Consider the following 13,277-nt stretch of genomic DNA (forward strand, 5'->3'; position numbering starts at 1 on the left):
GTTATCAATTTACTTAAAAACATTCCTATTCCGGATTTTTCGATTTTGTCCATGTTCTTGTATTTTTAGGGTTATTCCGAATTTGCCCTAACCATAAGTATCCCTCTTGTGGAGGTTTTGCAAATTTCGTTTTGTCATGCACAAAATGTTTTTTGCCCTATGCATTCACATTTAGTCAAAATTATGATTTGAACTAATATTGTAGCACACCGCTACTGATGACGTTGATGTCTGACACCGCTCCATTGATGAACACAGTCTGTTGCAGGTTGAGGAAATAACTGCGAAACCAACTCAAAATGGCTCCTCGCACGCCATATTTTCCCAGTTTCTGAATCATCAAATCATGATTAACGATATCGAATGCTTTACTAAAGTCAAGGAAAATACAAAAACGTTCGGTTGACATGTTAAATCGTAGTCTCTCAACTATATCTGCGATTGCCAATACCGAACTACATATAGTTCGGAAGCCAATTTTTTTTTCATTGAATCGTTTGTTCATAAAGCTCTACAATCTGGCATACATAGCACGTTCGAAGACTTTGCTAACAAAAGGCAAGATTGATACTGGTCGGTAATCGCTCATCTCAAACATTGAGCCTTTTTTGAAATGCTGAGTAACGCGTGCCTGTTTGAGACAATCTGGAAAGCTTCCTCGGGAAAATGAACTGTTTATAAGTGCAGTTTATAACCGGAAGCGTAGATTTTAGTATTTTCACAGAGATACCATCGAGTCCAGTTGATTTATTAGGATTAAGTGCGTTCCAGTTGGGATTAAGGTTGTTGACGAGCACACTCAATCATGGTAAACATATCATAATAGGGGCTCTAATTTCGTGGGGGGGGGGCTCAGACTCAGCTGAAGTGTTCAAGAACGGTAGCTGCTAATGAAAGATTCTACGCAGAAATCGTATAAGGAAATTTGAAAGCAGACATAATTCTAAGCGATCGATTGAATTTTAGATAACAGAAATGTCTTCGAGGAAGTGTTTTGTACGACGTGCTTCAGTGAAACTCCGCTTGATAGGAGCCACGCTATAGAGAGTTTACCGATTTTAAGAACCATCTACATTGTATTTAACTTCACGAGATGCAACGTGATAGCATAAGTGTTGTCAAATCTTGACACCAAATTTTCTGACGAGTTCATGGCAGTGGCAACCGCATCGGGAACGACAAGCACTCCCGGCATGAGTGTCAATTTTAACCTATCCAATACTGCACCCGTCAACAGTACCAATAACAACAACAGCCCCAATAACAATAATAACAACAATGGTAGTGGAGGAGCCTCATCATCTTCGTGTACGATCCAAAGTTTGCTGCAAACTGCCAAAAAGCTGGCTGAAAGGATGACAGAACACGATAATAATGTGGAGCACATAATTACACAAACTAGAGAAGTCAATAAAACTATTGAATCTATGCAGAAGGTTTGTTAATGTAAAGTTATTGCTCATGACTTAATGGTATTAAAGGTCATCAGTTTAACATATTAAACCTATTTCGCGCGCGACTTGTGGTCCAACCTATTGTTGTTAGCCATTACGACATCCATTATAATTCAAGTCTTCTATATTGTTGTCGGTACAAAAATATTTTTTCTAAGTAATGGAACGTAATTTGAACTGATTCGAGAATAAACCTTTGTTCATCTTCAAATATTTGACTGCTAGTAATGAATCCCTCCCCCCTTTTGTAGTCTTTTAAGAGCCTTAATACAATCATTTTAAATAAATCTGTATTGCATTTCGCAATTTTTCCCTTATTTCTCTGAAAAGTGACAGAAGGTTCTTGTCAAGTCTGCATATTCGTTTTTTCAATAGCCGCGAAGCGACAGTGAGGCTATCATTGCTCTAATTGTGATATTTTCACATTTCAAATTTACAGGTTATTGTCTTTCAATATCTTTTTGACAATTTGATGATTTTTGAAACGGTCAAATTAGTGGTTATTTTGGTCACGCCGAAGCAGGAAATGAAGCAAAAAAAACAGCAGGACAATTCCTGAAATACAATCCAAAGAATTGAATAAAAAACTAAGAAATACTCTACCTGGCCAGCAGATCAATTGCCCAATGTCAGCCAAAACACAAAATCATCTCAAAAAATTGAGAGTAGAGAAACTAAAACAATCAAACAAACTAAACAAAAATATACTCATTGCTAAAACTCTTGAACATTTTACCCCGAAGGCACAATTTGATCCCTTTAAATATACCTATTTCAAAAATATGTTCAAAACCAATTTTTATCTCTGAAATCCGTCCAGGATTATATTTGCAAGACCTGGCAAAAATTCATTGGCACTTGAAAATCAATTAACTCAGAAACTGACAAAAAATGAGATCAATTGCAAATTTTAATGAAATGCTGCTTAAAATTGTGATATTAATATCTTCTGAAATACAATCCAAAGAATTGAATAAAAAACTAAGAAATACTCTCCCTGGCCAGCAGATCAATTGAACAATGTCAGCCAAAACACAAAATCATCTCAAAAAATTGAGAGTAGAGAAACTAAAACAATCAAACAAACTAAACAAAAATATACTCATTGCTAAAACTCTTGAACATTTTACCCCGAAGGCACAATTTGATCCCTTTAAATATACCTATTTCAAAAATATGTTCAAAACCAATTTTTATCTCTGAAATCGGTCCAGGATTATATCTGCAAGACCTGGCAAAAATTCATTGGCACTTGAAAATCAATTCACTCAGAAACTGACAAAAAATGGGATCAATTGCAAATTTTAATGAAATGCTGCTTAAAATTGTGATATTAATATCTTCTTCAGAGTCATTTCTATGTCTCTGAAGGCTATCCAGGAACCCAATTCCAAGCCTTAAAAAATTCATTGGCTCATAAAGATCGATAGGCAATTTTTTAGAAAAAATAGAGTTTTCTATTAAAATGAAAACCATTCCATTGCTCCATAGCAACTATGTAATAACAGACTATCAAACCCTGGAGGAGGTTGGCTGGCTACTGAGGCAAGAATAATTGAATAAAAAACTTGAAAAAAATTGCAAATTATATCAAAAAATTTCAAAATTCGAAAAATTTAATTGTTGAAAACATTTCCATTGCCACTAACAAGCATGCAGTATTTTTTTATCAGACTGTAGAATAGGTTTTCTGGCACTTGGAAAAATTAAAAATATTGCAGATTTTATCAAAAATTCTTAAGTTCGAGACATTAAAATGTTGAAAACCATTCCATTGTTACTAGAAACAATGCGGTGCCCTATTATCAAACCTTAAAGGAGATTCCCTTGGCCCCTGAGGCTAGAAAAACTCGAAAAAGGACGAAAAGTTTTCAAAAATTTGAAAAAAATTGCAAAAATTAGTATCATTTTGTGTGTTTGTGTTTGTAGTACCAAAACAGATAGCTCATAAAATGGCCACAACAAGTAGTTTTGTCCCGCAAAAGACTTTCATCATTTTTAAAAAAACTTCAACTTAAGACTATTCAAACAAGAAACTCAAAAGAATTGCAGAAAACATGAAAAATTACCATTTTGAGCCCAAAAACAAAAAGTCCTTTTAACCTTAAATTAAAGCCATTTCAGCAGCTGCACCACTCTAAGCACTTGAGGGACTACTAAAGCTCTTTGGGCCTCTAATGAAACTTAATGCCAGCTGGGCTTTACCTGTTTATCCCGTTTTGAAAGATCAAAGTCATTGAAAAATGTGTAAAAACATCTGAAAAAACTTAAAAAATTATATTTCTGGTTTGAAAAGTTTGAAAAAATTATATTTCTGGAGGCTGTTTTGTGCGGCGACTTGACTTGTTGTTGCTGTTTTTTGGTCTTTTTCAATGAATAGTTTTCAGTTCCAATTCTATTCGTTTCTAGGTCTAATTTTTGGTTTACTCAATGAAATTTTTTGAATTGCAGCAGTTAGGACGTATTAGGACGTTCATTTTTTGAGATCAGTATTAATAATCATTCATAAAAATAGTGAATTTTGGAGTTTTACCCGTATTTAATTTTAAATTTTGCAATATTTGAATCGAAGTTCGTAGCAATAGTTCTAGGCCTGCTGGTCTTTTTTATGAGACTTTTTGTATTACAAACTTTTCACCTTGTAGTTTTTTTCCGTCTGACCGTTGGAAATCCCGTCCCCGAAAAGAGTATCGACAGTTAAAGCCCTGAGGGCTTGCAGTCGCTGAGTAGTTCTCGTAGATATCTAGGTATGTAATTCACCTAAATGGTCGAGAAGGGCTGCGTGAGAAAGTCATGATATGAAGGGTGGTGCTTAAGAATTTGAGAGCAATTCACCCGACGTTATCTACATTTATTCTCATAAAATATGAGTATTGTTAAGTTTTGACATTTTCCATTTTATTTTTGTCTCGCCATTTATTCTCATTACGGAATTGTGCCATCGGATTTTTTTAAAAAAAAAACGTAGTTGAACCTTTTTAATGTGTTTTAGCTAACAGCTTATGGTTGTTTAACTTTGACAACGTGGTTTAGGTGAATTATTGATAGGTTTTTGAGTTTTACCTGTAATTTTGTTGTTTTTGTTGTCCTGGTATTTGGTCTCTTTAATTATAGCGGGGACTGTTAAAATATTGTTTCTTTTTCAGTTTTGGCCTTATTTGTTGTTCGGCTGACTGTCTTCTCACTTATTTAACAATAACAAATTTACCAGCCGTCTATTGCAACAAAATTTGGTCTAATAAATATCTCGGATATTCTCCGTACATCACCTCCCCCCCCCCCCCCCCAGTACGTTCTGCACCCCCATTACAGTACACGTGTCATAACATAGGAGATCATTATGTAAATCTATGGCACATGCGTTTAGGGGGGGTTGCCAATAATATGCAGCCATAATACTCTTTTGAGGTCTATTTTCTGGCTTGAAATACTGATATAAAAGTTCAGTTAAAAGTAGATAAGGGAAATAACGTGCGAAAAGCAGAAAAACTTATTCCAACACCTCCGCAGCTCTGCACATGTTATCGTTTTTAAACACAGTCAAACTGCATTGTCTTTTTACGCGAGTTTCGTTTTACGATTGTATTAAATTTTTTCTGACGATGATAACCAAAAGTGAACAAGTGTCCTTGTCCGACGTTGTTACAGTATCTTAGTTTCTTGATTTTGTAACAATCTTTGCAACAAGATTGTTGTTATTTGTTCACAGTTCAAAGACGAAGTAGATGCCATAAACGAGAACAACAGACCCCGTCCGTACTCGAATCACAGGGCCCGCATGATCAAGGGAATCCAGTACGAGAACAGACAGATCAAAAGTCTCCAAAGGGAAAACGAGGAGTTGAAACTGGCTCTGGAGGAACACCAGAATGCGATGGAGTTGATCATGAGTAAATACAGGGAACACGTTTCTACTCTATCCCAATACGCCAGATTAGACTTCGCATCCTTAAATACTATCAATCAGCAGGTCAGTACTATCAACTTCAACTAACACTAACCTTAACTAGCCAGCATCTGTCAGGAAGAGTTGATAACTTAGTTGTTATGATTAGGTAGTTTGTACAAAAGTTAAGCTCAAGGGACGCTTATGATCCCCAGTTACAAAATGTGTTGTGATCTTACGCGTTGCTTTGTATAATAGTACCTCAGAGGAGTTTAAACATCATATGCCTACTAGGGTATCGGTGGGAGGGAAGGAAAATAATGGATTACAATAGGTTACTGCTTTCTCAAATCTAATAGAATCTGGGAAACAATTTTTTTGGAAACGTATTTTTGGTAGAAGACGAGTAATATTGAAGTTAAGTACTGCTCGCTTGATTTGAGTTTGTCTGATATTTTTGACCTTATCCTTTTAGAAACAGAATCTCGATCTTAACGATATTATTCGATATTTGAAACCAGCTTAAACCTCACTTGGATATTTGGTTCGTTTTAGGAAATAGAACAGAAGAATGCCAAAATACTCGAAATGGTATCAGTCATGCAACAGGTCGTGAGACTTGACGAGAATTCTGCCTGCGCGGCCGAAAAGAAAATAGCACAACTAGAGCACGAGAACCGAACCCTAAGAGAACTGCTATTTGTAAGCAAGCAGTTCCAGTCCAGAATTCGACTGGTATCCTCAAATCCTTACGCTTTACCTGCCATGCCTGGAGCCCAGGACTTGATTACCCCTAATGCACCTCAGACGGGCGAGAACTCGCCATTGTCGGATGACAACTCAGAGAACGGCAACTCGGACCAGTCTCCAAACTTCGACTATCCGTCCAAAACAGTCAAAAAACGGCCGTCGCTTGGCCTAAGTGGCAGTAATTCGAATTCAGTAGCGGCGTTGTTTAGTGCCGAAAACGCTTCCTTCCCTTCAGCGAATCCGAACTCAATGTCAGTTTCCTCGGGGTCGTTCTTTGGTGATCAAGCACCGATGAATTCAGGACATGATGCGAGTATTGGATCCAATAATGTCCCAAATGACGTAGTTATGAACGGTATGCCCGAAGATCAGAAAGAAGCTTCGCTGGTCAATGGGCCATCAAATATTAACGACTACATCCGAGGAGGTGTTCCAAATAAGTTAAACTCATACGATGGTGTACCCCAAGGTAACGAACACGACTCAGGATCCAATTTTCCCAATCATCTGCACGGGAATGGCGTGGGTGGAGGGGGAGGAGGGGGAATGATGAAATACAGATATGGCTCAGAAACGGATATAATATCTGATACTGACAGCGATTCGAGCTCAAATGCCTCGACTGTGACGCTGACCCCGTGCACCTCAGATCGCGAAGACGACGATGAAGGTCGTCATTGTGCTATGGATGCTGAATCTCTGGGTATTTCAACAACCCGCTCCTCGGTAGCGGAGGAGGTTGAACAGTTCTCAAAAGCAGCCTCGAACTGTCTCACCAACGGCTGTTTCGATCCGGATTTTCATAATGCAAATACCTCCGCGGCCAGTTTGAACCAGAATTCAGCTGCAAGTGTGAGTCCCTTAACGCCTGAAAACGAAGCCTCATTACCCAACGGAATAGCCTGAACTCTTAAATTTAACCCTATTTGCACATAATATCCATAATATCTGATACCCCCCCCCCCCCCCCATTCAACGACCTCATCAGTACCTGAAACGCCTAGATCGCGTCTAATGGTAAGAAGAGATTTAGATCTCTTAAGGGACTCCCAAAAAAATTGACATCAATCGTCTTAACCCCCCCCCCCCCCATCTACCCTTGTTACCCCCTATTGCTGGACCATAAACCTTAATGAAAATCCATTGCGTGTATATGGTTTCATTGTATACTCAAATTTCATCAAAGATTTAGATTAGCAGTGAATATAGTTAAATTTTGTCCCTGAATAATTTGGGATAATCAAAATCTCAATCCTTGCTTTTCTGAGAACTGTTTCCTTTTGACAAAATTCTGTTATTATTATTATTTGTGAACAATTAAATGCATGTTTTTCGCTGATTATGGTCTGTATAAGCTCAGGAGATTTTGTTTGCGATTATTATTTATCATTATAAATGTTAGGGGGGTCTAAACAAACCCAGCTACTGTGTGAAAATGGACTATTAATGGATTCAAACCACAATCTCTACTTGCAAAGCTGTTGTACTAATCGTTTTTCAACTGGTCTTAAGATCTCGGACTTGTTACCTCTTATTATGTTTTTATTCTTTCTTGGTCTTCATAGCTTAATCCCTGGCTAAGTATACGTTGAACAAATAGAGCCTATTAAGCTTATCTCATATCCAATCCACATTAGGTTTTAGGTTTTTCTCTCAATCTGACAATAAATGTGTAAAAAATAATAATTATACAAGGCCAAACTCTTATCATCGAAAGGAAACAGCTCCCTATCTGCTCAAAATTATGCTGAGGTTATTTTGGCGTGATTATAGTAAGGTTGAAGTTTTTTTTGCTCGATGATGATGATGATGCATTTTGCTCTTAATTAATTTGAAATATGGAAATTTATCCTGAATTAATCTTGCTTCTAACGTTTTCAGTTGCATTGCATTTTGAGTCTTTTTTGTCTTCTAACGTTTTTCTGGTTTCCATAACTGCCGCCGAATTCGTACTAGTGTTCCTAGTTATGATAGTTATTATATAGTGGTTGTTATAACTTGCAGTGGTTATGGAAAGCCATTCACGTATCGATTTTTAATTCTGATTCTAGTTCAAAGTTGTAAATGTTTCCTTTAGCCAGGCTGTATTGGAGAGCAATGTGTTTGCTCTATTTTGTTCGAAACATATTCAAGGTCAAATAAAACTGAGAAATACTGTTGCTGAAATTACTGAAGTAAATACGCAAATTTAATCCATATCTGGTTAAAAAAAAAGTAAAGGAAGCAATTTGAGTATTAAGAATGCTGGCATTAATTGTTGAGAAAAAATTCAACTTAATCTGTCAGAAGTTATTCAGATTAAATATATGTTGATCGTATAATATTTTCTGTCTGTAGCTAGATTTACAAAGTTTACGAAAACGCTGATTTGTTGGAAAAAAACCTCCACTGATTTCAGCTGAAAGTTGACTTTTGTGGTAATATTTCGTTTCATCGCCGTGAAGGGGGACGGTTCAATTCTCGTTGGGGGAATATTTTTGTCCTTTAATAGTCACGTAAATCTAGCTACTAATGTCACTATCGCTCATAATAGATATTGGCACATAATTCTCTCAGATCTGATCCTGTTAATAATTATTTTTTGAGTAATTAATATTATTACATCATTTCCATCTTTTGCCCATAGAGAGTACTGTTAACATAAATAATGATAATTATTCTTACTGTTAGTGAAAGGACATAATTTAGACATAACTAAATATGAAGCATCATTTTGTTGTCATTAAGACAAGTGTCTGTAAATATCTACCATTGAATTAAGCAGACTTAACATCCAAATTGATTCTTTAAACTCAGACAGTAATGATTTACAGATGCTTAGTATGTCAATTTAGTTCGATGATCCTGTGCTCTTCAATTGAATGATGTTTCTCTAAAATTAAAATGTAGATGTTGTTTACTTTACATTACATTCTTACTTACTTAATGTTTTCACAACGAAGCACCGTCTCGTGGAGAAGGTGAAAAACAAACAGTTTTATCCAGTTCTGAACAATGTTGTTTTTTTTAGTTGCTCCCTGACAAATTTAATAGCAATCGTTTTAGAGGGTGAAATAGTCAGACATTAAAGCCTGAAGGCAGATGAACTTAATCAATTGCTCTCGAACGAAGGTTGAAGCAATTATTATTGTAAACGTCCTTTTTATGCAAATTTTTGCTTGACCGTGTTTTAAGTTTTTGTTCTAGAATATTCTTTGAACTCTTGAGTGACCTTTCAAACTTTAGCTCTGCATTTTGTGAGCGAAATGAGATCGAAGACATTTTAGCTGAATGGGTAAGATGTCAGACTGTCATCCCGGAGGTCCGTGGTTGGAGTCCGTGGGGGCGTTTTTTGCCCCCATAAGATATTTTTAAGCTACACCCCTTCTAAATTAAATTGCCCCCGTCTGTCGCTCGAGAGCAATTCATCCGGTTTTATGCTTTGATTAGTTTTTTAGGTAATTCATCGAAATGCTTGTAAAAACACGTACTCTTTGCTGATATTATTTTACCGCACATTTTCCCAAATTTCTTGCCCTATTTAATCGCCCCGGCTCACTAACAACATACCACTTTTGACTCTCTCAACTCTTTTTAAAAAGCCTCATATTAACCGTTTTGATTCTCAAAGTTAGAACATAAACTGTCTCCCATACTGGCCTTTTGTCCTGAAGTCAGGGCAACTACGATTTAAGCTCAAATATCCTGTTCTCTTGGTCCTGTTTGTATTTTTTGTACGCAATTTTTTGTCTGACTGACGAATTTTCATGACGTTTTATCCTGAAAACCGGAATAATTTGACAAAGCCCGAAGGTCTTAAGTCTCTGAGTAGTTCTACTGGAGCCTTACTAGTCCCTGATTATATGTTAGAACTTATAATCCGGACTTAAGACCCTGACACGATGACGATTGTGCTAGATTGCCTGGCGGAGGGCCCCAGGGGGGCTAGGATTTTTGTTCTAACTCTTATAAAGAAGCGACTCGGTAAAAACTGAACATCTTTTGAATAAGTAAAAAGTGAGATTCTTATAAAGCGATAGGAGACTGGCATGGCAAAAAATTTGACGAATTTTGGGCGCAGTGATGTTTTTGGCGCTCTGCATCTTGCACGCTTGCATGTTTTAACGCCTTATTTTGGCAATTGTATTCTAACCAGAGTCAGGCTATTTATTTTAAAGTTCGTTTTTAAATAGCAAGTAAAATTTTTGAAGTTCTGAGATCAATTTTGTCTAAGGTGTTTTTCGAGAGCATCATTCAGAAATTGTTTTGAATTGCTCTGGGATGAAGTTTGAGTAATTGCTCTTGAGCGAAGTCAGTTTGAACGTTAGTTATTGGTTTTTTCTTTCATTTATGCAATTTTTTTTGCTTGATGGATTAAGTTTATCGAGTGTGTCATATACCCTTGCGAGAATTTGATTCCAATTAGTGATACTATTTAAATAATATCAGAGCTGCGTCAAAATTGGTTTCATTTTCAGTGTGCTATAAAATAAGCTCTAATGATATCCTTTGGAGCTCCTAATTGATCTTATTACTTCCTCTTGCTAAAGCAGTCTCCCCCTAGCTGAAGCAGCCGACAAAAAAAAGTTTGAGCTACTTGCGGTGTTGAGAAAAGTTGATCGAATTTTTCAGTGTAGGCAACCTTAAGTGAAACATTAAAGTATGTAAAATCGTAAACTGTTGCCACGCTCAACATCAATTCTGACTACTATAATTCTGTTCTTGAATCCCGATTGTTTTTCGGTTGTGCTTCTACAAAGTTCTGGAGCGTACGTAGAGGCCACTAAAGTGGCGGAAAAAAGTTTACAGGAGTGCTGTTCTGTTGAACAAGATAGATAATCGACTTGACTGATCATTCTTAGTAGAGAAAGTTTTGCAATCAGTTTTCGAGTTGTTTGGAAAGCTCTATTGTGTGTGTGAACTACCTGGCAACTGTGTGCTGCAAAAGAATAAACAACAAAATGCTACAACAAAATGTGAAGAGAAATTGATCCCACACCCCGCCTCCACATCAGCCCGCCCCCAATCCCCACCCCGGCACATCGTTCAGGCCGTGAGTGCCCACCTCCCTCCACCGCTGCGCTCACCTCACGCCCCTTCAATTAAGCTAAAGCTAGCCTCTCTAAACAGTGGCTAGCTACTGACAAAGCCAACCGCTCGCAGTTCGTTTGAAAGCAATTCGCTCGATGTTAGTCGGTTTTTTAATTCTGTTAATCGCGTCTACATTTTGTTCAGTTTTTAATAGCCGCCCTAATCTTTTCAGCCATCTATTATAGTGGCCCTATTTTTACGACGAGAATAGGAGTAATGCTTATCTATTTTTGAAATCGGTGACTTCTGTTTTTAGAGGATGTGTTTTAGAAAAGGTCAAATTCCGCTCGTCAAAAGAACTGTGTAGGTTAATCTATGATTTTTAATAGCAGCACAGCGATAGCTGAGGCTATTATTGGCCTTCTCTTGGTTTTTTTTATTTCGTCGTCATGATTTTTGTTACAACCATATGACGTCACAGCCACTTTTTGTTCATTCGTTCATGCAATTTCAACTGAATTGCATGTGTGACGTCATTTTTCGCTCTTAGTGGAGCGAGTTTTTTTGTTCATGCGCGTGATTAAATTTTTGGTCACACTTGACTTACCTCACTCTCAACAATGACTTCCTCAATTTGAAATTGACTTTTATTTACTTTAATTCAAAGAGATAAGGTCAAATGGGTGTGTGTCGCTCTAAATGAAGGTTATTTGAGATCAGCTAATGGAGGCAGCCAGAACTTATACAGATTTTTAATCAAAATATAACAGATCAGCCTTCAATGAAAAGATAAATTTTTTTGGTCTATCTTTTTTACTGTTTTTTTAGACTGCCGATCTACGAATCTACTGTGGCTATTTTCTGGCAATCTGCCAGCTATGTTTTTTGTTTAAGAATCATTCCGAGAGAGAGCGAGTGGCCGCCTGCGGCTTTTTCAAAGCGGTCTTTGAGTTTTAAGGTCTTAATCAATTGTCTATGTTATTAATATAACTCTGGAATCGTTTTTAAACGTTTCAATCAAATATTAGTCCTTAAGATGCAATTTTGAGCTTTGTTTCTCCAATCTTGCCTTATTGGGCGCTTTTATAGCAGTTCTTGTAAACTAATCATTTTTTGTACCATCTGTTGTTTTTTGGTAGAATTTAGTTGTTCACGATTTTTAAATGTTTTGTATACTCTTTCTTCATTTAGGCTTTTCGTATTATCCCTTGTTCACAATTTAATTAAGAATTTTTTATATGCGTTCTAAGTAATACTGCTACTAAGAGTTGACACTTCAATGTTCAATTTTCGCTGTTTGCATTTTTTCATTGATGATTTGCGTTTTTGTTCCATACAATAGGTGGTTCTTTTCGAGCAGTAGTATGTTTGTAGTAAATTGTTTTCCAGATTAATTGTCGTGAGGTAGCATCTCAACGGTTTCTAAGGAGTTGAGTAACTTTTTTTGTTTCACCTTTTCATGGTTTCCTGTGTGCGTACCGTTTCCAGCTTTTTCATATCATATGATAGACATTTATTAAATGTTGAATTTGCTTTGCAAGTTAATCGCACATATTTGTTGTGGTCAAAAATTTTGAAGGAGTTTTATCTGATTTTATCCAGATATCAGTTTTGAATTTTTGCATGTTTTTTTACTCGAAGAGGAGTATTGAGATTCTACAGGCTTTTTTTAGCTGGTCATGACTTGAAATTTGACTTTCGTTTTCGAACATTGACTTCTGTTTTAGAACGTTGACTTCTGTTTGCCAACATGTCCGATCCCTTCTGGTCCCATATAAGTCCCTCCAACCTATACAACCCCCTTAACTACGCCCCCACGCCTTGCCACACACACACACCTAACTCCCCCCAACCCCCCCCCCCCCCCCCCCCCCACTTTACACCGCCACTTACCTACCCACATTTATATCGTATATTGATTTTTTATGTCTTTTCTCATATTGCGTTTTCTTTGCTCTATATTGCTTTTTCATTTCTTTTTTCATACTTCTGAAATAGGTAGGGTTAGATGAGGGTTTTTTTGCCTGACTCTTTTAGTCGTTTTTGTTACTTTTCTGGCTATGTTTTTGCTACGTTTTTGTTTCAGATGAATTAGTTGAATATTGGGATCATTTTATTGAGTGGTTGGCTGAGGCTTATTTGGATGTGTACTTGGAGTCGGTTCCGGAGTCTTCATG

The 13,277-nt window shown here is 36.9% G+C and overlaps 1 protein-coding gene across 1 annotated transcript; it reads left to right on the forward strand.

Moving 5' to 3' along the window:
* Positions 1–969: 969 nt before the first annotated feature.
* LOC142353894 (uncharacterized) lies at positions 970–7,386 on the forward strand. The gene is made up of 3 exons (XM_075406123.1): positions 970–1,436; positions 5,164–5,424; positions 5,896–7,386. The coding sequence occupies exons 1-3, from the start codon at positions 1,152–1,154 to the stop codon at positions 6,994–6,996; spliced, it is 1,647 nt and encodes a 548-aa protein (XP_075262238.1). The 5' UTR covers positions 970–1,151; the 3' UTR covers positions 6,997–7,386.
* Positions 7,387–13,277: the final 5,891 nt, after the last annotated feature.

Source organism: Convolutriloba macropyga, chromosome 15 (assembly GCF_964194025.1).
Source record: "Convolutriloba macropyga chromosome 15, txConMacr16.3, whole genome shotgun sequence".
Lineage (NCBI taxonomy): Eukaryota > Metazoa > Xenacoelomorpha > Acoela > Convolutidae > Convolutriloba > Convolutriloba macropyga.

Bases quoted from the DNA above. Each gene is read 5' to 3' on its own strand.
- LOC142353894 (XM_075406123.1), top strand. From the start codon at position 1,152: ATGGCAGTGGCAACCGCATCGGGAACGACAAGCACTCCCGGCATGAGT. The intron at 1,437-5,163 runs GTTTGTTAATGT...ATTTGTTCACAG, and splicing joins CTATTGAATCTATGCAGAAG to TTCAAAGACGAAGTAGATGC. The intron at 5,425-5,895 runs GTCAGTACTATC...GGTTCGTTTTAG, and splicing joins TAAATACTATCAATCAGCAG to GAAATAGAACAGAAGAATGC.